This window comes from Acomys minous (assembly GCF_964271855.1).
Source record: "Acomys minous genome assembly, chromosome: 10".
Taxonomy (NCBI): domain Eukaryota; kingdom Metazoa; phylum Chordata; class Mammalia; order Rodentia; family Muridae; genus Acomys; species Acomys minous.
Genome location: NC_140491.1, coordinates 49,696,500 through 49,723,129, shown reverse-complemented (window position 1 = coordinate 49,723,129; position 26,630 = coordinate 49,696,500). Strand labels below are relative to the sequence as shown.

The following is a 26,630-nucleotide window of genomic DNA, read 5'->3' as shown; positions in this document are numbered from 1 at the left end:
TGAGTTTAAGGACAGTAGGGGATGGTAGTGTGTGTGTGTGTGTGGGGGGGGTCTGTACAAAGTGAAGCAGCCTCTTTCCCTCTCCCCACACCCCTCTCCTATCTCTGGCCAGATACTGTTCTAGTGAGATGTATTTTGTATTATTAACCCTTTTTACCCTTTCTAGGTAAAAAGACTAGGTAATATTCTGGTGTAAGAATTTATATTTATTATTATTATTATTTATCATCATCATCATCATCATGATTATATGCCATGGTGCACAATTCGGGGCTCGCAGGGCGGACAGAGCACAACTTGTGGGAGCTAGTGTTTTCCTTTCACTTTATTTTTTGCTGGTTTGGGGGATCAAACTCCGGTGTCAGGTTCGCATGACAGGGCTTTAACCCTCTGAGCCTTCTCGCGCTGGGGCATAGGTAATGGTCCTCTCTACAACATGGGCTTTGGGAAACTGAAGCTTTGATCGGAATTTCGTTCAAAGACATCAAAGGCGTGTCAAGATTTCCTAGGTTCCTGCTTCCTTAAAGTCTGACCCAGAAATCTTCGTGTCCAACTGCGACCCGCCGGCGCCCTCTAGTGGCACGAAGTGGCGCTGTCTCCTGGCATCTTGCGGCAGTGTCCACACTCACTGTGCAGGCAAATACAGCTTGGAAATTGTGAGGCCTGGGAACCCGAAATCTAGAGGGTCATAGAGTATCTGGGACAGGCCTTGGGGGCTAGTGGGAGGCACCCATGCAAGCCTGGGTGGCTCCGGGGTGGGAGTGGGCGTGGCTTGTAGCTGGGTGGAGCCTTTGACTGAGGCGGGACCAGCTCGGGAGCCAGACGTGGCGCAGCGGCCGAGTTTGGGTGCAGCCTGCGGAACCTCTCCTGCTTAGGCACAGATGAGCATTCTACTGTTGTCGCCGCCGCTGCTGCTGCTGCTTCTCGCGGCCCTAGTGGCTCCAGCCACCCCCGCCATCACCTACCGACCCGACTGGAACCGTCTTCGAGGCCTGGCCAGGGGGCGGGTGGAGGTGAGTGCGCTTTTCCCTATCCTTGGTGAGACAGACAGACCCACAAAACCCTGAAGACCACTTTGGCCTTCAGGAATTCTGGTATTAGAGGAATTCCTGAATTCCCCCTCTTCCCCTCCTGCATGGCGCCGGAATCATCTCCTCTATTTCTCAGCCGCAGGCTGCGCAGGATGCACTGTGGGGAGCAAGAGACGTCGTCCTTGCGGCCTGGCCCTCTGAACCCTTCCTCTGCTCCAGGCTTGGCTCTATCGTGGGTGTCTGGACATCCTCTTTTCTAGGCTATAATTCTCCAAAATCGCTCCTTAGACTCCAATTAGCTCCCCCCCCCATTGATTACCCCACTTTCCCCCTGTTATTCCTACTTCCACCCCAATTTGGTGCCCTGCGTTCCACGATCTTTCTTCTTCTGGGGGAGAAAAGACCTTCTAAGCTCCTCCCTTCACTGTGCTGGAGTCAGAGGAGCAGCCAGGGAAATGAGAAACCAACACTCTACAGCTGCCCTGGACCACCTCCCCCATCATCCCACGGGCTAAGGAATTCCCTTGGAGTCTTCCTAAGTGATGGGGATGCTTACAGACTCTTCAGAGGGCCTTAGTTTTGTGGTGTTGTTGTTGTTTTTTTTTTGTGGGGGGAGTTTTTTTTTTTTTTTTTTGTGTGTGTGTGTGTGTGTGTGTTTTGGTTTGTTTTTTTGTTTGTTTGTTTGATTTTTTTTACAAACGGGAATGTAAGGGAGGTCTGAAATAGGTGGTTGTGAGGTCTGGACTTCCTGTCAGGATCTGGGAGGACAGATCCCACCCATCCTCCCAAGATAGGGAAGAACAACCAGATGGTTTGTGGAGCTGGACCACAGGTGGCGGGCAGGGCTAGCTCTGCATGGGGTGGGGTAGGGACCAGATGGCAGGTGCCTCTAATAGGGCCCTCAGGGCAGTTCTGAACTGTTTCCTTCTAGTCTGATTCTCCCATGAGGTTTCAAGGGCCAAAGGCCATGGTTAGACCTCTGTTGACAGGGGGAGGATGCTGTAATGCACGTCTCCTGGGCATTGGTCAGCTATCAGTCACCAGCAGGCAGGGACCCGCGACTGGTCCCTGTGTCTCATCCTTTCCTCTGTGGCTCTAGGCCCCAAGTTTCCCGACCTGTACAGAGGTCCTGCCCACAGGACCTTTGCCTCCACACCTGGATGATGCTCTTCCAGCCCACAGCCTGACCCGACTCAGGGTCAAGGATAGCAAAGTTGCGTCTGCATAGCTGGCATATGAAGGACTCCTGACTTGTCCCATTTTCTCTCTCTCTCTCTCTCCAGACCTGTGGAGGATGACAGTTGAATCGCCTAAAGGAGGTGAGAATGAAGGAAAGTGTCCCCATTAGGGAATACGCAACACTAAGTGGGGACCAGGAAGGGGGTCTCTGCCCTGTGAATCAGGAGACCAGACCTGACAATACGTGGCCTCCCTTGGGCTTCGTTTGCCATGTCTAGAGGGCTCTGAGGTCCCCTTTTCTAATGCTGTGGTTCCTTTCCAGGTGAAGGGCTTTGTCACACAAGACCTTCCACTGTAGTATCCTTCTCCTGTTCTGGGGAAGAGGGGCGGGGCACCTAGGAGTAGCTTCCGGTTTTCTTTCTTTCTTTACATTTTATTTAATTTTAATTTACGGCGGGTGGTGGTGGCACACGCCTTTAATCCCAGCACTCGGGAGGCTGAGGCAGACCGATCGCTGTGAGTTCGAGGCTAGCCTGGTCTACAAAGTGAGCCTAGGACAGCCAGGACTACAAGAGAAACCCTGTCTCAAAAAAACAAAACAAAACAAAAATAATTTTAATTTATGTGCGTTGGTGTGAGGATATCAGATCTTGGAGTTACAGACAGTTGTGAGCTGCCATGTAGGTGCTGGGAATTGAACCCAGGTCCTTGGAAAAGCAGGCAGTGCTCTTAACCACTGAGCCATCTCTCCAGCCCTAGCTTCCGGTTTTCACACAGAAAGAAAATTCTTTTTCTCTGCCAAAGAGGCTGATATTGACTGTCCAGAGGATCTTGAGCTTACTAGCAGAGAGAAGGGCCCTCTACTTCTCTGAACCCTGATCTCATAGTGAATGAAGATCGGGTCCCTACCTACGCTCAAAAGTCAGTGATCACCCAGGAGCACCACTACCTTGCCCCCCACCTCCTTAACATCTCCTCCAGCCACAACCTGGTGATGAAGCACCTCCCCGGCGCAGACCCCGAACTCGTGCTGTTAAGCCGAAATTACCAGGAACTAGAGGTGAGGCATTGGCGGGAGGGACCCCACGACAAATGGCCAATTGCTCAATCCCGCCCTCTCTCTCTCCATCTCAGCGAATCCCACTCAGCCAAATGACCCGGGACGAGATCAACGCGCTGGTACAGGAGCTCGGCTTTTACCGCAAGTCGGCGCCGGAAGCGCAGGTGCCCGCCGAGTACCTATCGGCGCCCGCTAAGCCCCCTGAGGATGCTTCAGAGCACGCCGACCTGTAGCTACGAGTCGCGGTGGAGCTGGGACCTTCCCCTTCCAGCGCCCCGGAGACAGAATGAAGCGCTCAGTATCCCGGGAGCATCTCTCTTGCTGAGGGCCGACACTTGTCTCCAAAGCAACGGAAATGGGGTGGGGTTGGGGGGGATTCCTCTCAATCCTTGGTTTCCCCTCCCCAGCTCTACTAAATCCCTGTCCGCAGTTCCTGAGGCTCTTCTCCTTACTTGCTACGAGTAGATGACGTGAGAAAGCAAATAGGACTTCCTGAACACCCTCGATTGACTCTTACTGCCTAACTGCGGGAGATGGGGGTCCCTTGGGGATAATTCACCACAGAGACAGCAGAGAGAAGTCAGAATCCTTGAAAACCAATAATTTATCAAAACGCTGCGTGTGTATAAGGGGGAGGGGTGTCTCGAGAGACTGGGCAGCGGTGCGCAGGCTCACTGGGAGGGGTCGGTGCTGGGGGCCGTGGGGACAGCAGCCTGCAGCGGCGGGCGGTGAGAGCAGAGTGGCTACACATTCTTGCCGCGCAGGCGCAGCTCATGGCGCCTCAGGTGGTTGTAGAGCGATTGCACATAGGTGAAGACGCACTTGGGGTCGGGCTTTTTACCCATAATCATCATGTCCTCCACCTCCACCAAGGGCACACAATCCACCAGCATCCTGCAGAGGAAGGGGCACAGGAGTTGTCGTCAGTGCCAGCCTGCTCCGTGCTGTGTGTCCCTCTACCCTGAGGTCTTTGTCGCTGCCTGCTTTTCTTTCCATAAACCTTCCAGACTGTCCATCGGTTGGAAAGGCTTTCTAGGACGGGAAACCCACAACCAAACCTAGGGGCCAGTCTGGCCAAAGGCTGAGTGTGTAGAACTTGGGGTTGGGTTGGGGAGTGAGCCATGCCCCCACCTAGGCAGGCAGGTGCTGGCTCTGGACCCCAACCCCTCTCTGGGGTTCCATCTCCTGGTCATGCACTGGTTGGTAGAGTCTCAGCTAGGCCACTATACCCTAGGCGGCTTCCTCTTTGGCTAGTGTCTACCTGCCAGGATTCCCCGGGGACCCACTTTCTGTGAGGGGACAGGTCACCTCCTGGGAATGGAGGTCAGGGGCTATTTCAGGGGTGTTTCTTTAAGCCTTATCATCTGCATCGGGTGGAGCTAGGGAGCTAGGGAGGCAGCCATATCAGCTGGACTGTCCGCACCCTATGCTGAGCTCAGTGGTGCCTTCAGAGAGCTGCACTTCACTCAGGAAGCCAACTGGGCTGCTTGCGTAAAGCTGCACGTTCAGAAGGTATCTGGGTGGGCCTGGTATGAGACACAGGCCTTCAACCCTGGGATTTGCAACCATCTGGAGCTTTTCTTTCCCTACAGAAGGAACTGTGACCCCTACACACAGCTTTAAGATGGGGTACAAACTCAGCTTTGGTTTCCCTCCTGTCTCTAACTAAGATCTCTTCTGTCTTGCCTGTTTGCACTGGCTCACATAGTCACCGTTGTTCAAAGTTTACTTCGGCAGGGAAGACCAAAAAAAGTTTTTTAAAAAGCAGATTGCTGCTGGTCCCCAGACATGGCATAACCCAAGACCACCTCCCATTTGGCCCAACCCGGGGTTGTGGTAGAACTGAGGTCTACTCCCAGCTCACCTAGACTATTTTTGCATTTTGTGGTACTGAAGATATTAAATCCAGGGCCTCAAGCTTGAGATACAAGCTCTCACCCACTGAGTTACCACCCTAGCTCTTTACTTTTTGAGATGAAGGTCTCAATAAATTAATTGCTGGGGCTAGTCTTGAAATCACTCTGTGGCCCAGGCAAGCCTTGAACTTGTGAGCCTCCTACCTCAGCCTCTGGCGTAGTTGGGATCACAGCCCAGATCCTCACCAGTTCTTTTACAAAGATGCTGGGACGCAGAAAAAAAATTCTCAGTCCTGGTTCTAACTCTGATTGCTCACGGATGCTGGGTAAGACCCTGCCCTGTTCTGTGGCCCCCCCTCCCCCCCATTAGTCATTCCCGACCTCACTTGAGACCTTGGAGGTACTCAGGATAAGTGACAGGCACCTGGCTCTACTGATGATGGGCTATGTGCCCTTGGGGTCATCCCCACCCCACATTTGGCTTGTTTACCCAGCAGTACCATGGTGAAGAGACAGCCTCTCTCCGGAGCATCTTCCAACTGCAGCTATCTTCTCAGAGATCCCAGCCTCCCTCCCCCAAGCCTGGAGCACTCTCCTGCCCGTGGTGCCTTCCCTGGAGACCTTATAAAGCCATTGTTTATACTGGGGTACACAGTTCAGGCTACCCAAGTGACAAAGCAAACACCAGGCAACTAAAGCAACAGCACGTAGCTGAGTCATACTTTCCTACGGGTTCAGAGCTGCACTAAAGCTGCTTTTTCTTTACAGTGGGCTGCGGAGCAGCAAAGTCCATATATGACCTAGAGGCAGTACCAAGCCTGGCTTTCCATACCTGAACCTCCGGGTGTGTGTGCACATGTGTTCCTTCCCCCCCAAGGACCCTGACCCAGGAGGGCACCCCCAGGGCATCCTTGTTAACGCCATTTCTGAGTCATATGTCTTCCCGCAATTCATTTGCTCCCTTTGGACCTCTGTCTTTCCATCCTGGTTCTACCTGTGACCACTCATGCGTGCTGGATAAGACTGCCCTGTTCTGTGACCCCTGGCCCCGCCTCCCACCTACTTCTGTCTACAGAACCGGTGGGAATTTAGCGGTGGGACCTGGCGTTGCTCTCTGGCCCGAGCCTGCTTTCTGAATTCGTTATCTGTAATGGGAAAGCCAGCTTGAGTCAGAATTCTTCACGGTGGCCCTGAGGTGAGATGACCAGAGAGGAAAGCCATATGGTTTCGGGGAATCCAGCCAGCAACATCTTCCTGTTGAACTAACTGGCCCTGTTACCAGGCTCCCCACTTTGGAGGAGGACACCACCAACTCCCCATATGGCACACTACAAGCTTGACCCTCCCTTTCTCCAAACCAGATTCCGGAGCCTGTCTTTTTACTTTTTTTTTTTTTTTTTTTTTTTGTAAAGACAAGGTCTTACTATGTTGCCCAGGCTAGCCTTAAACTGTGATCCTCAAGCTTAGAGCTGCGGCATTCTGGGATTGCAAGCATGTAGTACCACAGCTGGCTCTCTACCTTCCCTCTGCTGATGCTGGTCCATCTTACACATCTCAAGTTTCACCCGAGGACTGTTCTAGAATGCTGGCCTGAGCACATCTCTCCTATTTGGATACCTCAGACTCCCTGGTCCTCACAAGGAAGCTCAAACTCAAACTACGGTCCCTCCCTTCACAGCCCCTCATCAAGATTTTTCCTTCCCGGCTAGGCTATACTGTCCATGTCTCTTGCCACTTGTTGGGCCTGTCCCGTGCCCGCAGCTCCTTCTCCTCCTCCAGTCCGAATTGTCAGAGCCCTCCCCCCTCATCCCTCTCTGTGCACTGATGAGCAGAGTCCGGTGAAATGGGACAGGTGGGGGCGGCGACATTTCTCACCGTGGGGCCCCGAGCAGGGGTTAGGACTTTTTGGTTTTTACCAGCCCCTTCTGGACCAGACAGCGGTAGAACTCCTGGAGGTACGTGTACACGCACTTCCAGTCAGGCTCTCGAAGCCGCACCATGTCCTCTGTATCCAGGAGCTGCGGGCAGTCCGCATGGGTCCTGGGGAGGGTAGGGGGCCAGGAAGGGGCAGGGGGCAGGACCCGGTGGAGGAAGGAGGGAGGGAGAGAGGCCAAGAGAAAAGGGAGGGCAGAGACACACACACATACACAATACAGAGACATGAGTTCAGTTATGTTCTCGGTGCCGCAGCCCGTCAGCCTCCCGCATGCCCCCTCCCAATGGTGGACGTGCCGCTCACTACCCGTCACTAATGGTGCGCAGTGCAGACAAGGGTGGGACGCCAAACCAGTCACAGGTGCAGAGAACTCTTGGGGCAAGCGGGAACGCGGGGGGGGGGGGGGGGCAACGGCATCGGTGGTGCCGAGGTTGGAGAGGAGGGCTGTGCCCCAGGGAGGGGGGGGGTAGTGAGGGAGGCGTGAGAGGAGTGGGGGAGGAGGAGGAGGAGGAGAAGGAAAAATCCTGGCGGGAGCCAGAAAGGGAAGGGGAGCATAAGAAAGAAATGGAGGAGGGTGCTTGGGTGCAGTGTGCAGACAGGGGGCAACGATTCCAAAGTGGAGGGCTTTCGATGTCCTATATAAGCCTATATAGGTCACTCGGGCATGGTGCCTGGGCCAGGAGCCTCCTTTTGGAATCTCCAGCTGGGATCCCGTGGGAGCAGGAAGCTCTGGTGATAGTGGGAAGAGAGCAGGACAGAGAGGTGGAGAGAAGAGGACCGGGGTAGAGGGAGGAGGGCGGGGTTATGAACGGGGCCACCTGGTGGGCTTTATTTAGCCTGGGCTGGTAGGCGGGCCTGACGCTCCTTCCTTCCGGTGGGCCCCTGGCACACTCAGCAACAGGTGGGCATGGGTGGAGGAGGATGGACACTCTGGGGAAGGGGCGGGTGGGGGGGAGGGTCTCGCCTGCAGACCCACTGCACAACTGGCCACTTCGGTGGGGTCTCGGGGCTGCTGAGCCCAGCTGACACCCATAGTCGGAGAGGGGGGCCCATACTTACTCGGCAGAGGAGAAGGCCATTTCAAAGTTCTGGCGCCGGTTTTGTGGGCTAAGCTGCCCATAGTCGAAAGCCTCAGGGAAGAAGTTGTGCACCAGGGCACAGAAGGCCATGCCATCACTCCAGCTGGAGGAGAAGTTCTGGATGTCCACGTGCTACGGGAGGTGGGAGCACTGGTCAGGAGGAGTCTGAGGGGCAGCTTTCCCGTGCTTGCTATCTGCTCTGTGGCATCCCAGCCCTAGGCCAATGTGGCTCAGAGAAAGATAGAGAGGCCCTGTAACTTGTTCAAGGCGGGGAGTTAAAACATGAGTTTCTTCCATTTCGGCTTATTACCCCTGTGTGCTGTGATCCTTAGGGGTAAGGGGCTACCGAGAAGCCCAGGGCCACTCAACTGGCATGTTCCAGGCACTCCTCACTGCAAGTACAGAAATTTACCCAGTGTAACACGGAAGGGACCCCCCTCCCCCAAGGATCTGTCTTTGAATCATGCTCATCAACCCACGGGTCTTCAGTAGGCCTTCCTGGGACTCGGAGCAGGGCACGTGGTACCGAGCCGAGGACTTCCACAGGGCTCACCTCGTAGCCGCGGGTCTTGGCTCGGCACCAGTCCAGCAACATCTGCTTGATGCTATTGGCGTTGGGGACTCCGAAGCTGGTAGAACGCTGCACGGCTGTACGGGGTGTTCCAGGACTGCTGCGGGGGCGGGGGCGGGGAGGGGTAGTGTGGGGAGAAGGAAGGTCACAAGACTCCACTCTTGGGCCAGCCTACCCTGTGGATCGCTGGTCTAGTCTTCCATGACCTGCAGCCTTTCTCTCACGACTGGACCGCCCCCTTCTCCCCTCCCTGGCTCCACCCACTGAGCTCCGGGCTGTCCTCTATGCCAAGAGCATCCTACTGGCCAGCCCACACCCTGTACCACTTACCCTGCAGGGCCTTCCTTCTCCAGCTTCTCAATCATGGCCTTGCGCGCTTGGGATGCTGACGTCTTGGGCAGGCTCTGTGCCTTCATTAGCTCTCGCTTCTTCTCTGCCTGGCGTTTCTCGAGGGCTGCCAGGCTGCCTGGACGTGAGCTGGCTTGGTCCTCTCGGTCAAAGATGCTGAAAGGCGATGAAAGGAATGTTAGGTTGGAGGAAGAGTGGGTCCATTCTCTTGGCAGGATCACTAGTTTAATGGTGTTGGTGTTGGGAGCACTGAAACTGATGGAGCTCTGCACAGCTGCGCGGACAGGTCCTCCTGGGCCGCTATGGGTGCTTATGAGGAGGGAAAGGTCAGCCTTATATGACCTTGACCTCAACCTCAGAACATCACCAGCAACTTCCACTAACAAACGAAAAGGGTTATGGTGGCCGTAAAAGTGGGGGGTGGGTGTCGTGTCACACCCATCTTCTGGAGGAGTACATAGAGGCACAAACACAGGATATCGGCAGCCAAGCTTATTTGATCAGGCTTGGTGCCCAGGGCTTTTCGAAAGGGGTGTGTTACAGTGCCAAATTTCAGACTTTGTGCCATGGGCTGGTAATCCCAGCTACTGGGAAGGCTGCACCAAAAAAAAAAAAAAAAAAAGTGGCAAGTTCGAGAGCCACTGAGCTATAGACTGGATACCGTAGGCAAACTCCGACTCAAAATAAAAAATAAAAGGCAGCTTATTGGTAAAGAACTTGCCTAGAAAGCACAAGGCCCTAGGTTCAATCCCCAGTACCTAAACAAACCAAACCAAACCAATAAAAAGTCATAAAATGAACAGCACAAAATGCTTACAGTAGTATCTCATGCCTCTTAAAACTTCACTGTGTGTCCTGGTATTACTTCTAGTGCTGGGGAAGGAATTCGGGGTCCCCTGTGTGCTAAGCAAATGCTTTACAACTGAGCTACAACCCCAGTCCTCCCACTGTGCTACATAACGACTACAAGGGACCCCGGTGTGCTCCCGTAATCCCAGAACTCTGGAGGCTGAGGCTAGGGGATCACAAGTTCAAAACCAGCCTGAGACTCACAGTACGACTCCATCATGTGCCCACTTCTCTCCATACTGCCAATAATAAAAAAAATAAAATATAAAAATAATAAAAATAAACGCAGGCCTGTAATTCCAGACACTTAGGTAGCTGGGGCAAGTCCAAAGCATACTGGACCACAGAGGGAATTTAATGCCAGTATAGGTGATTTAGGGAGAGACCCTGCCTCAAAGTTCAAAAGCGAAAAGAGGGCTGGGGATGTAGGCAGTGGTGCAGTGCTGGCTCAGCACACACGAGGCCCCAGGTTCTAATACCCAGCAGCACAAACAAGCAAAACAAAACAAAAGATCCAGACACAATGAGTAAACACGTAAACTAACGAACTTTACGAGGGGAGCGAGGGACCCCTACTCCCTCCACTGACAATGAGGACATCAAGGCCTCTTTATAGGATTCCAGAGGACACAACTGCAGGGCTGGATTGCTTATGCAGGTCACCAAGTGAGGGGTCTTGGAACCACTAGTGGTGTGCTTTCTAGCAGCCCCACTATCTATCCTCTGTACTGTGGGGTGTACCCCTCCATCACGAGTGCCTCAAGACGTCAGCATGCTCTGGGACCCCCAGGAGTGACTTTCCAGATGTCGGAAGTGCCAGCAAGCAGTGGCGGGCGGGCCTCTCTAAGGCTCAGTGTGAGAGCCTCAGCAGGTGTGTGGCCTCCACCAGCTTCTCCCATCCCTACCCTCGGGTGTGACTGAGGGTTACGAGAGATCACAAAGCCATCAGGACACGCTCGGTAGCTGCCTGCCACTCGGCAGAATGGGTAATGCAGTGAGGTCCCCAGAGGCACTGCCCCACACTCACCTGCCCATTTTTTTGGATGAAGAAGAGGAGGAGGAGGAGGAGAAGGTCTTGGTTTGAACTGTAGTGCTGCTGCTGCTGCTGCCATCTGTGGAAAAGAGAGCCGGTGAGGGCTTGGGCGGGACAAAAGGAAAATACAAGAGTGATAATAGTCACAGAGTAGAGAAATGAAGACGTCCGTGACAGCATAGAGAATGTTTAAGGAGGAGCTTGAGGAGGTGAGCAGGCGGCAGGCACAGGAGAGAGCAGGTGGCCTTACTCTCCGATCGCCTCACAAAACTTGACTCCACCGTGGTGGTGCGGGCTGTCTGCGTGCCGTCATCTGGGTGGGCAGGAAATGGGACAGAGAAGTGTGTAAGAGACGAAGGGAGGCATTCTGAGCTCACCCTGAGCCCCAAGCCCCTGCTCAGCCTCTTACTAGAGTGGACGAGTCGCTCAGTTTTGGTGACGGTGCTGACAGCTGACCCATCAGCTGCCCGCTGACTGTGCCTCGTGGTCGTCTGTGTAGTAGCCATATTGCTTCTGTTCTCTCCTGGCCGGGCCCGTGCCTCCCGTAGCCGCTGTTCTCGCTCCTTGTCCCTCTGGTCTGGGCAGGGGATGCCCCATGCATGCCCGGAAGGGTCGCCCAACGCCACACGGCACACCATGCACAGACACAAGGGGCACATGGGATGGAGTGGAGGCAGCTCGTTAGAAACACCAGTGAGGCCGGAAACCAGTGCCTCTCTAGGGGTAGATGTGGTGGGGACAACCGCAGCTTGGTACAGAACTGAGTGTGTGCTGCGGGGGAGGAGGGGAGGTGGGTGGGGGGATGGGAGGTGGGTGGGGCAGGGGGGGGATGGTTCCTGCCACTGGAAGAGGGAATGTAGAGCAGCTGATGTCAAAGGGGTGTTGGGATCAAAGATGAGTTTCTATGGGAATCAGCAGCTGAGCCAGGAAGGAAGAGTTGACATCCAGAGAGAGCTGGGCGGGCACAGCGGTTGAGCGGTGGACCTTCAGACTAGTCTTAGGAAGGAGGGGAGCAAACACCCCCTACACCCAGGGAGTGGGTGGGTGGGTGGAGGTATGGGAGAAGCCATCAGAGCCAGGTAAAAGGACAATTGAGAAAGAAGCTGACAGGTGACAGGGTTAACTGGGTCTGCAGAAAAAGTAAGTAGGTGGGGGTCCGGACGGACCGAGGGCACACCTAGCACAGCAGGCACACCTAGCACAGCAGGGGTAATGCTTGCGTGAGGCATTTGGCTGCCCATGGGGAGGAGGTGGGGGGGGGGGTGGAGGGGAGTAGGGGGTGGGGAAGTAATTGTTCTCAGAGAACAGCTGTTCGGAAGTAAACCTAGAGTATGAGGGAGAGAGGTGCTAAATCTAGGGAAGAGCTGTAGGAAAAGGAAATAGCCACATCCAGGGGCAGAGAGGCTAAGAGCATCCTGGCGGGGGGAGGGGGGATATGGGGGGGCTATGGGGTGGGGAGATGGGGGTGGGGGAGCAACTGGAGGATTACTTGGACTCAAGCAAGGCGCACTCAACAGTGGCTAGCAATTAGATGCAAGGTGAGAAGGGCTGAGCGGAGTGACAGGGACCGAACAGCTGGGCACAGGGAAAGGAAGCCAGGGAGCAGGTGGCTCTGGGGAAGGGGACATGGGGGAGGGAAACTTCTGAGCTGGAAGTGTCCATGGAAGGACTCCAGATTGAGGGGAGCAGCTGAGGAAGGGAGGGAATGGCTAGGTCTTAGTTGGGGTGACTCGCTCGCTCGCTCGCTCTCTACCTCTCTTTCTTTGTCGGAGTTCTCGGAGAGCGGCCCGGATGAGCTTCCGTTCCTCAAAGTTTGTTGTCTGGTCCAGCTTGTGGTAGAGAAAGCAGCTGTCGCACACCTGAGGCGTGCCCATCCCTACCCTCTGCCAGCCCCCAGCCTACCAGAGCTGACATACCATCTTGTCCAGGACCCCTTCATCCTCGATGGCCATTAGCTCCTCTGCGCTCAGGGGGCTCCGCCCCTCTGGGGGTTTGTCCACTCGAGTCTGCTCTGAGCCATTAGCTGCTTCCACAGTCACAGAGGCGGGCTCTGCTAGATCTGGGTCCATCTACAGAGTATGGAGAGGGTGTAGGGTTTACGCAGGGATGTGGCCGCGACCTGCGTGGAAGAGGGTTAGATCCTAGGGCCCCTGGCACAGCAGTAAAAATAACCCCAGCAGCCTGCCAGGCCTGCTAATGTAGGTTGGCTGTGTTGGTTTCAGACCCACTGCAGTGAACCTGGCAGCCCTGGAGAGTTTTGCACACATCCAGAATCACATTAATACAAATCGGTAGCATCAGTAACAATGGTTTTCCATTCAAGTAGAAAATATCCGTGTAAGCAAGCACTGGGGATTTTGTTGTCCCCATTAGGCAGAGGGGAGACTGAGGCTAGGGCAGCCGAATGACTTGCGCACAGGCCCTCTGGGAGTGTGATGTGGCCCGAGGGCTGAGCTGCGGTAGATCCTGAAGTTGAATTCTCTCCATCATTTCATTTCTAGCTTCTTCCCAGGCAGCACAGATTGCACGTCTTGGTTGCCGAGGCGCTGGACCAGGTCTCAAGAGCTAACAAGGTGTCTGACTGGAGCTACCCCAAGCTCTTCAAGACCCCTTTGAAGCTCTATGCCACTTCCCTTCTTCCTACCTTGCTGGCAACCATTATCTAAGGAGCATCCATCACTGGCCTATCTCCCCCAGGGGATCTCCTTCCCATCTCGCCCCTTGAAGCCAAGGCCCAGCCACCACAGCCCTCCCCGCCCAGCAGGGCCTCTGTCTGTCATGAGGGTAAGGAGAGCTGAGGTGGCAGCTGTTCTGGAGAGGGCAGCAGGACAGCTGCCAGGGCAAGAGCCTGGCACCTTCTTGTCCCAATCTTAGAGGGACAATCTTAGAGGCACCTCACTGTACACTGCACCACTCTGTACAGTGAGGTAAACTAAGGCTGAGGCAGTCTTGGCACATCCACAGACACTCAGCAGAGCTGGGGCTCGAAGCCATTCCCTCCCACAGGCCGACTTACGAGACTGCTGGTGCGAGAGGGACCCGCAGAAGAGCTGCGGCGGCGGGTGCTAAAGGCAGGCGGGTGGGCCACAGGGGTCCCAGCATCCTCAGCTGCCTGGAAGAGGGCCTCGGGGTCGGCAGCAGCCAGAAAGAGCTCACTGGGCTCTAGCTCAGACTCCAGGTCCGGCACAAGCGGTACACCCAGCCGCAGGCTCAGCACCTCCACCTGCCTGGTCAGTGCGCCAAGTCGCCGGCTCAGGGCTGCCGTCTCTGCTCGAAGCTCTTCAGCTGCCTGAGCCACTGGCTCTACAGTAGCTAGGGCAGCTTCAGCTGCCTGGGTCACTGCTGACCGGCCCGCTGCAGCCACCGCCTGCAGCTCCTGTAATGCCTGGCTCAACCGTTCCTCAAAGGCCACAGCCATCTCAGGCCCAGGCCCTGGTACTCCCGGCATAGCGCTAAGCAGGGACTCTGGGGTACAATGGTGGGACAGCAGCAGGGACTGTCAGAGTCTTTGCAGCTGGTCTGAGGGCAAAGGCAAGGGCAGTGAGTCTGCCCCGCCCCTCCTGGCCTCCCAACCTGCCACCAGCCAGCTGGAGCAACTGCCCAAATAGAAACCTATTCTGGGATCCTCTATGGAGGGGATGGCGGGGGATGGGTAGCCTGCTCAAACAGGCAGAGAGCCTGCTGCACGTCTCAAGGATTACCCAAACCAGAGCCCATGACCATAGGTGGAAAAACAGAGGCAGGGCGCAGGGCGCGAACTGAGACACTATGTCTATTAGCTGTGAGACGTCTATTTGCTGGACTCTTGTGTATCCTGCGGGACACACATGCCACATTGTTTTAAAAAGCCTTGAACAAGTCAGGGGAACTGAGGCACAGGAAGATGGGGTTTTAAGCAATCCACTGGAATGGGGGCTTGGCACTGAGAGACATGCCCCTGCCCCCCCCCTCCCCCCGGCCCAGCCATGATGCTCAGATCCAACCCCTGGCTCTGCACAAGCGCATTGCAGACACATCAACCGTACTCCTCGGATGGGGAGACAGGTGAGTTGCTAGTGCCGGGCCCAAGTCAGTCTTCACTCACCACATGAGCCTCATCTGTAACCAGCCCTCACGACAGCCACCCCAATCTATCTGTTTCAAGAAGGCTCCCTGCTACCCCTCTCACAAGGCCCAAAGCTAGCTCCATCTGACCGCCTCACCTCAGTCAAAGTCCCCGGTCAGTCTTTCATACAGCACAGAGGCCATTACCTGGGCAGCCCACCAGGAATGTACTCCCCAGCTGAGCTCCCAGCCTGTTGAGCCTGGGGCTTAGGATGAATAATAGAAGGGGCACACCGGTATTCGGTTCCCGAGGCACCTGCTGGGCTGACGCCCCACTTGCCTGGTGCGCCCCCCCCCCCCGCCCCCAGCCTGCCTGTCTTCATCAGTGTCTCTGCCCAGCCCCCCCCCCCCCACGGCAGAGATGCTAATCAACAATCTCCTAATGGACTAGGCTGAGCTTAGATTAGCCTGTGATCTGATCCACACGTCGTTGGAGCTGATGTTTAGTGACGGGTGAGAACGGGGGGGGGGGGGGGGGGGGGGGGAGAGAGAGGCTGCCACAGAAAGAAGGCGAACACTCTCCGCCACCTTCCGTGAGCCTCAGCCTTCACATCTGTTCATTAAGAACAGACGGATCCCTTCAGGTACAAGAATCAAAGATCAGCAAGTGGATCCAGGCATGGTGGCGCAGGTCTCTTATGCCAGCACTCGGGAGGTAGAGGCAGAAAGATCACTGAGGTCAAGGTCAGCTTTGCCTATACACTAAGATCAATGCCAACCCAGGGTGCAAGAGATTCCATGTCAAATAAAACTAAACAACAGAAGATCATCATATGGGAAAAATGACTTCAGATATGCCTTTGGGTGATAAAGTATGGTTCGGTCTTAGCCATGCCACTAACTAACTGTGGACTGTTAGCAGCGATGCTCCTTTTCTGGCCTCAGTGTCTCTTTGTCCATAGTAGCGGAGGAGTGGAACAGAGAAAGGCTGCTAGCTACCATGAGCAGTCTCTGGAGGTGGTGAATGGTGAGGCTGGTGGAATGCTCACCTTAAAGTTGCAGCCTCCTCGGTTACCAGGGGAGGCATGGCTGAAGGTGGTGACGTGCGTGACACTGCCTAGCCGGGTCACAGTCCCAGGGCTGTTGATGTGGGTAATGGTGCTCTTGCCTCCAGTGCTGGTGCTGAGAAGGGTCGGAGGAGCCCGCAATCCCAGTGTCAGTTCTGGTTGGGGAGGAAGGACTGCTGTTGGGGCCAGGTGGAGTGAGGACAGTGCCAGTCAAGGTGAGTGGCACCCTGGGCTCTGGCCACGGCCTCGGTTACATGCAGACCTGAGAGTGAGGGGCTGCAAGTAGCCCACCCCAGCGGTGAGGAGCCTACCTGCTCTCTGGTTGCCCGTGGGCAGCAGCACTCGCCGGCCTGTGGAGGTCTGACCACGGCCATCCTTGATCTCAATGGTAAATGTAGTCTTCATACTGGCCCCTGGCTCCCCAGTGCCGATGGCCACAGGCAGTGGGGTACTGGGCTCTTCTGAGCAGGGCCTGGGTGCCCCTGCTCTGTTTTCAAGGGGCTTGGGAGCCAAGCCCCGCCCCACAGGGCCTTCCTCTTGAGGGCAGCTCTGAAGCTGGGCCAGAGAATGAGTAAGTTCTCCTTGCTTCTTGTGGGAGGAAGTGTCCCTGGGCCCTCGAGAGGAGGAGTTGCTGGAGGAGGAGGAGGAGGAGGAGGAGGAGGAGGAGGCAGGGGTGGTGCTGATGAGGGAAGAGCCTGGGAGCCTTGTGGGGGTCAGCGAAGTGAGGGCTGTTCGGGACGGGCCATCCTGGAGCCTGGCAACCGCAGGAGAATCAGATGTGAACTTGCGGGCTCGGTCTCTCACAGAGCTAGCCTGACGGAACTGGGCCGGTCCTCTGAGCGGGGTTGGCTCTAGAAGAGACCAGAAAGCTGTCAGTGGCAGGGTAGGATAGGACTGCCCAGACCCTAGGGATGGTAAATATGGGTAGTACCTCGATTTGGGGTTGGCTGTTGGGTGAGCACAGAGAGGGCGCGTTGGCAGGGTTGTCGGTCAGCCAAGTCTGATAGGTCGGTGAGTACGCGGCAGCCATATTCGGGGCGGGGGGTGGTGGTGGGGGGGAAGGAAAGTGGATGGTGGGGTGCTGTTCACACATTCCTCTCCTTAACACCTCCTTACCATAGTCAGCATACCCACTGCTGAGGCCTGCCTCCTTTCCTACTGGCACCCCCTTTTCTCTCCTGCACTGACCCCCAGGGTGACGTGGGCACTCTTAAAGGGCCAGGGGTAAGTTATGGCCCAAGGAAGATATCCAGATTCTCCATACTAAAGGGACTCAGGGACAGCCCAGCCCCCACCCCAGTACTGCCCATAGATGCTGCTGGGTGATGGGTGTACTCCCTTATTGGGGAGAAGAATGTGCCGGAGGCCTGTTGCCTTTCAAGGCTGTAAGGAGGCCTCTAGCCATGGGTGGTAGGGGTGGGCCTGGCCAGGGGCGGGAACACCTCAGGGGCAGTGGGGGGGGGGGAGGTGTCAGGGACTGCCTGAACCTGAGAAAGCTAGAGCTTCTGAAGGAAGCATCAGAACCCACCCTACAGTCAGGGAAAGGGAAGGGGAGTGACGGGCGAGACAGGACAGGGCAACAGTAACCTGTCCAGGGGTCCTCACCTGCTCTCTCAGTGTCGGAGGAGCCTCTGGCAGGGCCCAAGGTATTAGAGGGCTCTGTGGGGCCAGGCAGGGCCTGTAAGGGAGGCACCACATCGGAAAGAGCTCTCAGACCAAGAAAATCACCTGTCTGGCACTCCCGCCTTTCATCAAACTCACCTTGCTGATGACCTGGCCCTGAGGGCTGGGGGATGCTGGTGACATGGGGGGCTCAGGGCCAGGGGCTCCTGAAGCAGGAGGAAGTGGCTCCGAGCTGTCTGGAACCTCGGAAGCAGGACTCTGAGCTCCAGAAGGCTCTAGTAGAGGTTCAGGAGAAGCAGTGGTGGGCGAGCTGTCAGGTGAGGCAGGTGAGCTGGGTGTGCCCCCAGGCGGGGCCCTCAGCAGGACTGTCACTGTGGTCACATCCTGGGTGGCATCCTCAGGGCTTGCGGTTGGCTGTGGCGCTTCTGTCTGTGGCTGTTCCTGTTGCTCTTGTTCTGACCCCTGCAGCGGACCCCACAGGAAGCAACCAAGCTTTCTCTGACTCCGAGGGCAACCCCCACCCGTGGAGGGCCGAGCAGACAGAGCAGGCCATGCAAAGCAGAGGGGCTGGGCGTGGCTTCCTGAATGCACACCTGCGTAAGGAAGGCTGGTCAGTGCCAAAGGTGGGTTGACAAGGACCAGATCCTAATGCCAGTGGTTGGGGACTCCTATTCCTAAAGGACCCCTTGAGGAGGACGCTAGCCTCAGTCTGGCTAATCAGGGAGAAAAGCCCAGTAGTGCCAGACTGTGCAGCTAGCATCCTCTGCTGGCCATGAGTAGGAACTGTATGTCTTGACACTGAGTACTGATTAGCAGGGATCCTGACATGCAGGCCTTGGACAGCCAAGGTAAGGATGTGGGCTGCCCATTTTGTTGTTGGTTTTTGGTTTGGGTTTTTCGAGACAGGGTTTCTCTGTGTAGCCTTGGCTGTCCTGGACTCACTTTGTAGACCAGGCTGGCCTCGAACTCACAGAGATCCGCCTGCCTCTGCCTCCCGAGTGCTGGGATTCAAGGCGTGCACTACCATGCCCGGCTACTAGACTTTCATTTCTAGGAGCTCCTTCTGGCTGCTGAGCACAGGCTGGGTGGTAGAGGCAGGGGTGGGAAGTGGGTAGGTGTGGAAGCAGGAGAGGTGCCAGTGTGTCTGTCCATGAGGGTAGCACTGGGGAAGAAATAACAACTTGGAGTTGTGTAGACAGGCTGGCTTTGAGAGGAAAAGCCTGAGTTCAAGGTCTGGAGTGGAAGGCATATGGCTGGAGTTGCCTGAGAGTATAAGAAATGAGCTCTGGAGTTTCCTCAAACACTGGCCGAGGGCCATCTCCCAGTCAAATGACAGTATAGCAAAGGCACACAGGTACTACGCCCCGTACTCTTGGCGTCAGGAGGCACAAGACACTTGGCTCACCCTCCCTCCACACCCATCCTCCTTACCTTACCAGGGTCCAATCTGTGCACTGGTGGCCTCCTGCTGTCCTCTTGGGAGCCACTCCTGGGAAGTCTACTGCAAAGTCTCCCAGCCAAGGTGGCAGCTAGAAGGGGGAGTGGGGGTGGGCGCAAGTGTCAGGAAGCGACTGAGATTCTGTGGGCAGCAGCTTGCAGGGCAAGGGTGGGCCTAGGGCAGGGCACCTACCCTCAATCTCCTGCGCGCGTACCCGTCGGATGGCCGCCCGGATCAGCTTGCGTTCCTCGTATTCACCGGCGCTCCGCAGCTGTGGGTGACAGGCAGGCCACGGGGGGTGGTGGTGGGGGAGTTGGACTGTAGAATCCAGGTCTTCACTGACCCTTCCCCTATCCCCTGCCTGCCTTGGGCCTCACCAGTGTGGTCAACTCTTCTACGTCATTCATGGACTCCAGGCGCCCCGCCAAGCGCTCCAGGGCAGCCTGCTGCTCAGCTTCCCGCTGTTGAGAGCTGCAGAGACATTGGGAGCGTAAGCACAATTGCATGATGGGGTCTGGGGGGGCGTGGGATCAGGGAAAGGGGTCAGTGTCGGAGGCCTGAACCTTGGCAGAGAGACAGAACCACCTGGGTAGAACCTCTGAGCAAGCATCAATACACACACACACACACACACACCTGGACAGAGGTACCAATGCCACATGCTACCCACACTGCACAACCACAATCATTTGCACCCGAAAAAAACCCCCGCTTCTGCCCTGCCACTCACTGTAGCCAGTTCTCCTTGTTGTCTTGCCGCTCGGCACGGAACCGTTTGGACGCCAGAGCCTCCTCCTCTCGTTCGAGCTCCTGCCGCTGTAGCTCCCGGATGGCTGAGCGGATCCGTCGACGCTCAGCCAGATCTGCTGTGACCTCCAGCTGCAAGGCAGGTGGGAGTGAGGGGGTGGGGTGGGGCATTCTGTCAGGGACAAAGGACTGGCACCAGCTGCCCACGGTTCAGCCTGGGGCACAAGGAGCGGCTTGTCTCCAGTCTCTCCCCACCCTAAGCCTTCCACGTGCCTGCTTCCCACTCAGGGTCTTTAGGGGGAGACCTTTCTCATAAAATGCCAAAGTTCCTGAGGAGCCCACTGTGCACTGCGGTGCCGAGACCACCTTTCTGTGAGTGAGAGCCAGCAACCACTGATCCAAGCCAAGTGCCAAGCAGTCAGACACTCCTTTCTGTGACTTGCTTTCCCAGGTATTTCATTAATCTTTTTTTAGTGGGGGAAGAGTACACAGCAGGAAGAGTGTGCTCAACCCCCTGAGCTACCAACAGGGCCCCTGGAAATGGAAGGGTGACTCAGGTACCTAAAGACTCCTGGTGATCTAGTCCCAGGATAGCAGGGCCCTGCTGGGAAAGATGTCAGATAGGGAAACTGAGGCAGAGGCAAGTACTGCAGAGTCCTAGCTCCCTGCTTGGCTGAAGGTTACTTTTTTCCCTTTTACTGATGATGGTCTAGTCCTAGCCACCATGGAAGAAGTCAAGACCTAGAGTGGGAAGGGCTGGTCCTCTAGAGAGATAAGGAGAAGGCAGCTAGCATCAGAGTCTACCTAGAGCTCCCCCCCCTCACCCCCCCCCCCCCCAGCCCCGGCCCACTCCCACGAGCTCCCATAAGCATCTCAGCCCTGTAGTTCATGGGCAACTGGGGACTGGGAAGAAACAGGTTTGAAGAGTGCACTTTCTCTGTGCTGTGCAGGCAGTCCTGGTGCCTTCCCCCCATCCCCTGGCAGAGTGCCTCCTCAAAGGGATCTTAAGGAAGAGGGCTGGCTCAGGGCTGGCCAGCAGGTGGTGGCAGAGCTAAGCCTCCATTGTGGGTCTGATAGGCGAACAGGAACAAGTGAGGGCCTGGTGACTAGCTCTCTTTCAATCCTCTTCCTAGTTGGCCTTTCCTTCTCAGTTGGGGAGCTGGGAGGTAGAGGGTGAGCAGAGATAAGTTTCAGGAGGGAGTATGAGCTGGCTCAATTTAGCCACTAGCCAGCTTGTCTAAATCTGAAGAGAGCAGGGAAAGCCTCGGGGGGCAGGCTCCCCCCTGTCCCACCCCCCACCCCCCGCCAAGGCCCACATTCCTGAGGAGCTGTGGAGAGCCAGAGCCCCATCAGGTCCCAGTCCTGGCTCTACACTCAGGGCATAGTCCTTAAACTTTCTGTCACTGCTTCCTAATTTACTAGGTGGGACACTAGCCCTAGGGACACAGCAAAGATTGGAAGGAAGCTGTGACTCAGGGGGGTGGTCTCCTCTTGCTTCTAGTCAGCCAGGAATTGAAGGCACAGGAAGCAGGAAAGACAAGGCATATTGACGATTTACTGAGACCCAAACTGTGTCAGACTCTCTCTCTCTCTAAAGGCCCACTTGTCATTTTTGTTTGTTTGTTTCTTTGAGGCAGGGCTTCTCTGCGTAGCCCTGGCTGTTGTGGAACTCACTCTATAGACTAGGCTGGCCTCGAACTCACAGAGATCTGCCTGCCTCTGCCTCTGCCTCTGCCTCCTGAGCACTGAGAGTAAAGGGATCCATGATCGTGCCCAGGTTGACTCCTTAAAAAAAAAAAAAAAGGACTTATTTTTATTTATGTGCATGCATGCATCTGTGAAGAGGATGCCGCACGTGTATGGGTGCCTGTGGCGGTCAGAAGAGGATATCAGATCCGCTAGAGCTGGAGTTACAACGCCACTGTGAGCCACCTGATGTGGGTGCTGGGAACCAATTTATGGTCTCCCGGAAGAGGAGCAAATGCTCTTAACTGCTGGGTCCATCCAGCCCCCTTATCTACTACTCTTTGAGTGTTTTGTTTATGGCCAAATAACTTGAGAGTTTAAGCCTAGGTCTCTCTGACTACAAGGCTTGCCTAAGGCTGAAGATAGCTGTGATGCTCGGGTCTCCTTGTTATGGTGAGGAACTCTGAGGTCCTATACCGGAGACCCCTCTAGCGTGGTCCAGAAATGTCAAAGTCTAAGGAGACCTTACTACAACCAAGAGAATGATGCTCACTTCCCCAGAACATTTGGCGATTGGTGGCCTTAGGGGACAGCTGATCCAGAGGGTAAAGGCCCAGAGACAGAATGACCAATCTTAACCTTTATCTCGTGGGTCCCCATTTCCAACCCCTGGAAAAGGTACCTCGGCACCTCAATCTGGAAGTTGGAATCTTCCCACTGGATACCCTCAGTGAATGCGGGTGGCTGAGAGGTGGACCTCACTCTGCTGGCCACTCCCCCTGGCATCTTTCCTTTTGGGACTGTGGGCAAAGCCTTGACCAATGTCTCTGCTGTGTGCCCTGTGTTCCCAACCCTCTCAAATGCCAAAGGTCAGACCACAGTGTTTCTACTGTGTCCAGAATCCTCCACCCTCTCAAGTCACCCCCACTGCGCAGAGGGGACTGTGGGAGGGAGGGAAGGAAATACAAAGACCCATTGTCCACCAGGGGGAAGGGGATGGTTTCCGAAACTGCCTAGTGAAATTCTCCTGGGAGGAAAGAGGGTGCTTCCTCCTCCTGTGGGAGGATGGGGGGGATCGACTGGGGCTCCGGTGCTTTCTATTTTCGCTGCTGGGGGTCGTCTGACCGACCAAGCAGCGTCCCTAGCTTTACAGTTTCTCCACCTGCACAGGAAGCAATTTTCCTCCAGGTCCTCCTCACTCAATCCCAAAGCCAGAGCCACCTGCAGTGTTGAGGGGAATTGAGGGAACTCCTCGCCAGGGGGCGCTGAAGGCCCGCAGGCTGTGGCCACCAACGCGGGGCTCGCCCACGCCCCACCCACCCAGTCTCCAGCCAGGCGCCGAGGCTAGGAACCAGGCAGGAAGCCCCCGGCCATCGTCAGCTTTAACATCCCATCTGTAAAGGAAGGGAGGTTCACAGCACCTAAGCTGCTAACCTAAGTCACTCGGCCGGGAGGTGGAAGGCGTGCAGACACGTGGCAGGGGGCACACGCAGCGTGCTTGTCCTCGGGTGCTCCCGTCCCGCGCAGCCCACCACCCCGTCCTCAGGAATGTGCGGGAGCGGGCCGGAAGCAGCTGTGGCTCCCCGAGTCAGCTGGGCACAGCTTTCCCATATAAGGCCGGGCCCCGCGGGGAGGAGCCCGGCTCGGGACGCCCCCGTTCCTGCCACGAGGCTGGAGGGTGGGACCCTCACAGCTCCGGGCATAGCAATGGCGCGCGCGGGACGGTGAAGCCGCAGGGCTGGGGTGGGCCTGGGGCAGCGGAGCCGAGACCGGATCGAGTCTCCGTTTCCTTTCCTCCTAAGCCCGGGGCTGGGAGGAAGTGCGTCCGTCAATCACTGCTTCTGTCTCTTCTCTATAACGCTTTTTTCCCAGCTCCCAAACCTTGTTAGAATGGGAGTCTGATGGCTGGAGAATCCCCTGGGAGTGCCTGGACACCCAGCCTGGCTTTCCCCCTGGAAAATTATCTGAGTCTGCGACCCTCCTGAGGACTCTTGACTGGTGGGCATCTTTGGAGACCCCATCTCCCGGCTCTGTCGGCCTCTGGCGGTGGTGTACACAGATGGGGTTAAGGTGCTTGCCCCAGGACACGCAGGGCAACTGCCTACAGGTCAAGGCAACTAGGCCAAGAGGCTCAAGCCTCTGCCTCTAGGGTAAAGGATTGGTGGTGGTGTGGGACACTAGAAGAGAAAGTAAAATCTTTACTCTTTGGCCCTGGACAGAGATTGGGGTTTTGGTGGTGGGGCTGTGGCCCCTCTTCCCTACAGCCACAGCCTGCTTCATGAAGGCCTTGCTGGTGGACACATTGCTGCGCTGTTGTGTTGTCCCACTGCCTCTCTGTACACGGGAATAGGAAGAAGGTGGCCGACAAGTATGGAGTGGCCCAATGCAGTCTCTATCTCATCTCTCTGTTAACACTGGCAACCTATATATATATTGTGTTTACGGCCCCCCCCCCCGGCCTCCCTCACCCCTTTTTACAAGTAAAGAAGCCGGGGTTTAAAGTAGAAAACGACAGACTAGACATCCCAGAACCCATAAGGGCCACAGTCTCTTTGTCATGGTTCTCCCAGACTTTCCCACGACTCTGGGTATCCCAAGATCCCCTCTGGAGTTTGGACCCTGGTAAAGCTTTTACCCAGAAGTATCTGGGCAGGTGATTTTAGGCTCTTGGAGCATATGTGGGCACTCTGTAAGGTGGTGTACTCAGCACCATCTGTTGTTTATTAATCATCTGCGCTACCATTATCATTGGGCAGGCTTCCAGGAGTGGGCAGTGCCCAGGCTGCTGGGGAGAGGCAGATCCAGCCTTCCCACACCTGTAGCAACCCATGGGTGAGTCCCCAGCAGTTACTGTTTAAACAGGAGATGACAGTTGGGGGTGGGTAGGGACCAGGTCTCAGCACTGGACACGGATAGGCACATGCCGCAAGGGCCTGTGGATCAGCCAAATGGAACGGACCTGGCACTGTTCCCTGAACCTCTCCTCCAAATCCCTCCCTCTCCTTATGTACCGACAAGCACATACGCAGTGGCCCTACACCCCCAAGTTGGCTCTTACCCACCCCGTTGCACAGCAGTAGGGCTGCTTACCAGTTTCCGGAGGGCTGCTTCATCCAGCCCAGCTAAGGTCTCATCTGCCATCTTGCTGCTCCTAGCTCCTTAAGTGTGTCGGCTCCTGCTGAGACCCTGCTGGCACTCGGGGAAATTCTGCAAGAGGCAGACATGAGTTAGGCTGCTGGGGCTTGTAGGAACCTCAGTCCGTAGGGTTTTTATTCCTCTGTTTCCCTCTCTAGACCAAGAGCATTTATTTCTGTCCTATCCTACTCTGAGATGTGGCTCCTGGCTGGGAACTGTCTTTTGCCCTAGGGTGGTTGGCAAAAGGGTGGTTAAAAAAAAAACCCCACAAATTCAGCAAGCCAAGCATGGGTAAGTGTTCCTTCCAGCCTTACCAGCTTGGCTGCCAGTCTGCCATGTGGTCTAGGCTGGCCTCTTGACTAAGCCCCAAACAAGGAGGGCATGGACCTCAGAAGGGCCCACCCAGGCTGTACTGACCACCAGGGGGTGCAAGCCTGTTCTCTGGTTCCCTGTCACACACCCACTCATCTCTACCCTTCTGCTCGCCCTCAGCTCCACATCCCAGCCTTGCTGCTGCTGTCCCTCACTGCCATAGGTTTGGGAGCTCCATGCGTCTATCAGTCTGTGGAGCCCGCCTTCGGTACATATCCAGTCTTAACTCCTTTCCTCCCTGTGAAGTCAACTGGCCTGACCTTGTGGGGCCAGGTGGCCAGCTCTCCCTGTCAGTTCACGCACTTAGGAATCACCTACAGTCCACTTCCCAACTGGAAGGCCCTTGGGACGCTGACCCACCCAACCTCTCGACTTCAGGCAGACTGAGAGGATGGGAAAGGGCCAAAGAGTCACCACAGCGGGTCAAAACCACGCAGACTCAAAGGGCAGGAAGGAGCTAACACAAATGGTTGCCTCTGCCTTCTGAAGTCCCCTTCCAAAATGCAGCCAAGGCTCCTGGATGTTTGTTTTTTGTCCAACCTCTGCTCCTCAAAATGGATCCCTAAATCTGGTGCCAGTCTCTAGCCGAACAACTCTCTCCTTCCTGGAGACCCCCCCCCCCGCACCCCATGTCTCCCGAATTTGTGAATCCATGGTCTAAGCACACCTAGATGCTTGCTTAATATGGTGACTGAAATGGCCTCAGGACCCCCACTTCCATTGATTCATCACGAAATCATCCCTTCTCTCTCTCCCTACAACAGTCACTTGGTGTGAGTCACCCTATCCGGTGGATGGGTCTGGGGGAGTCCTAACGCTCAAGTCACTACTTGAGCTTGCCAACCATTCTTAGGGTCTTTGCCTCCAAATCTAGCGACCCTGTCTGAGGTAACTCCCCCTCCCCAGCGTCATTTAATGATCACCAGTCTAAAGGATTGTTGACGCGCTGTACTTCCTCATGTTGGACAAGGGTGTTCCTAGTTCCAAACCTAGGTGATACCCAGGACTGTCTGCTCCGAAATTCCTGCCACTGCTTGACACCATTCCCATGGCTTCATGCTACACGGTTTTGTTTTGTTTTGTTTTTTAGGTCCTGGAGAATGGTAAGGCCCTGAGGTGAGGAAAGGGGCGGGGGACGGGGGGCGGCAGGATCTGGGAAAGCTTCCTCAAGGTATCAGCGCCGCACAGATTAGTCTTGGGGATCGCGGAGCCTCTTTGAGGTCCGTAGGTGCCTTCTCCCAGGGTCTCCGAACTTTAGTCCTGTCTCTTGGAGCTCCCATGATTTGGTTGGGGCTCCCGATCCTGGGAGTTCCAGAATCCCTGTCCAGACATCCAGGTTTCACACCCCCTCCCCCGGACTCTTCTCGGCTCCTCGGGTCGCCCCGAGATCCTCACACCCACCTCTCAGTCCGGGCCCGCCTTTCCGGTGCAGTTTCGTGTTCGTTTGCTCTGGACCCCGCAGATGCAGTAGATACTACAAACGGGCGGGAGGCGTCACAGTCCGGGATCCCAGGCCGGTTCAGCAACGTCCCCTGGACTCTGCTGCAGACTCCTGTCCCGCGGCGCCAGCCAGCTG

The 26,630-nt window shown here is 55.9% G+C and overlaps 2 protein-coding genes across 8 annotated transcripts; one reads left to right on the top strand and one right to left on the bottom strand.

The window, feature by feature from the left end:
• Window positions 1-714: 714 nt before the first annotated feature.
• SELENOM (selenoprotein M) lies at window positions 715-3,883 on the top strand. Its single transcript, XM_084797350.1, has 5 exons — window positions 715-1,013; window positions 2,315-2,350; window positions 2,533-2,567; window positions 3,192-3,270; window positions 3,345-3,883. Exons 1-5 carry the CDS (start codon window positions 882-884, stop codon window positions 3,501-3,503), a joined length of 441 nt encoding a protein of 146 aa, XP_084653476.1. The 5' UTR covers window positions 715-881; the 3' UTR covers window positions 3,504-3,883.
• Window positions 3,857-26,630, bottom strand: SMTN (smoothelin). Of its 7 annotated transcripts, none has more exons than XM_084797348.1 (21): window positions 26,456-26,629; window positions 24,638-24,754; window positions 19,845-19,993; window positions 19,492-19,585; window positions 19,307-19,385; window positions 19,108-19,205; window positions 17,815-18,138; window positions 17,659-17,731; window positions 16,985-17,053; window positions 16,365-16,904; window positions 16,036-16,208; window positions 12,859-13,011; window positions 12,696-12,771; window positions 11,352-11,519; window positions 11,193-11,255; window positions 10,937-11,021; window positions 9,043-9,216; window positions 8,695-8,812; window positions 8,122-8,273; window positions 7,098-7,166; window positions 3,857-4,164 (listed from the first exon to the last, which is right to left on the bottom strand). In XM_084797348.1, the coding sequence occupies exons 2-21, from the start codon at window positions 24,686-24,688 to the stop codon at window positions 4,014-4,016; spliced, it is 2,859 nt and encodes a 952-aa protein (XP_084653474.1). In that variant the 5' UTR covers window positions 24,689-24,754; window positions 26,456-26,629; the 3' UTR covers window positions 3,857-4,013. The 7 variants fall into 7 exon arrangements, with proteins under 7 accessions (XP_084653474.1, XP_084653469.1, XP_084653468.1 ...); XM_084797344.1 differs by having other exon boundaries at window positions 4,025-4,164; window positions 7,002-7,166; window positions 26,456-26,627; XM_084797343.1 differs by lacking the exon at window positions 7,098-7,166 and having other exon boundaries at window positions 8,695-8,809; window positions 26,456-26,630.

Bases quoted from the DNA above. Each gene is read 5' to 3' on its own strand.
- SMTN (XM_084797348.1), bottom strand. From the start codon at position 24,688: ATGGCAGATGAGACCTTAGCTGGGCTGGATGAAGCAGCCCTCCGGAAA. The intron at 17,732-17,814 runs GTGAGTTTGATG...CCTCCCTTACAG, and splicing joins AGGGCCAGGTCATCAGCAAG to GCCCTGCCTGGCCCCACAGA. The intron at 8,813-9,042 runs GTAAGTGGTACA...CCGCCCCCGCAG, and splicing joins GAGAAGGAAGGCCCTGCAGG to CAGTCCTGGAACACCCCGTA.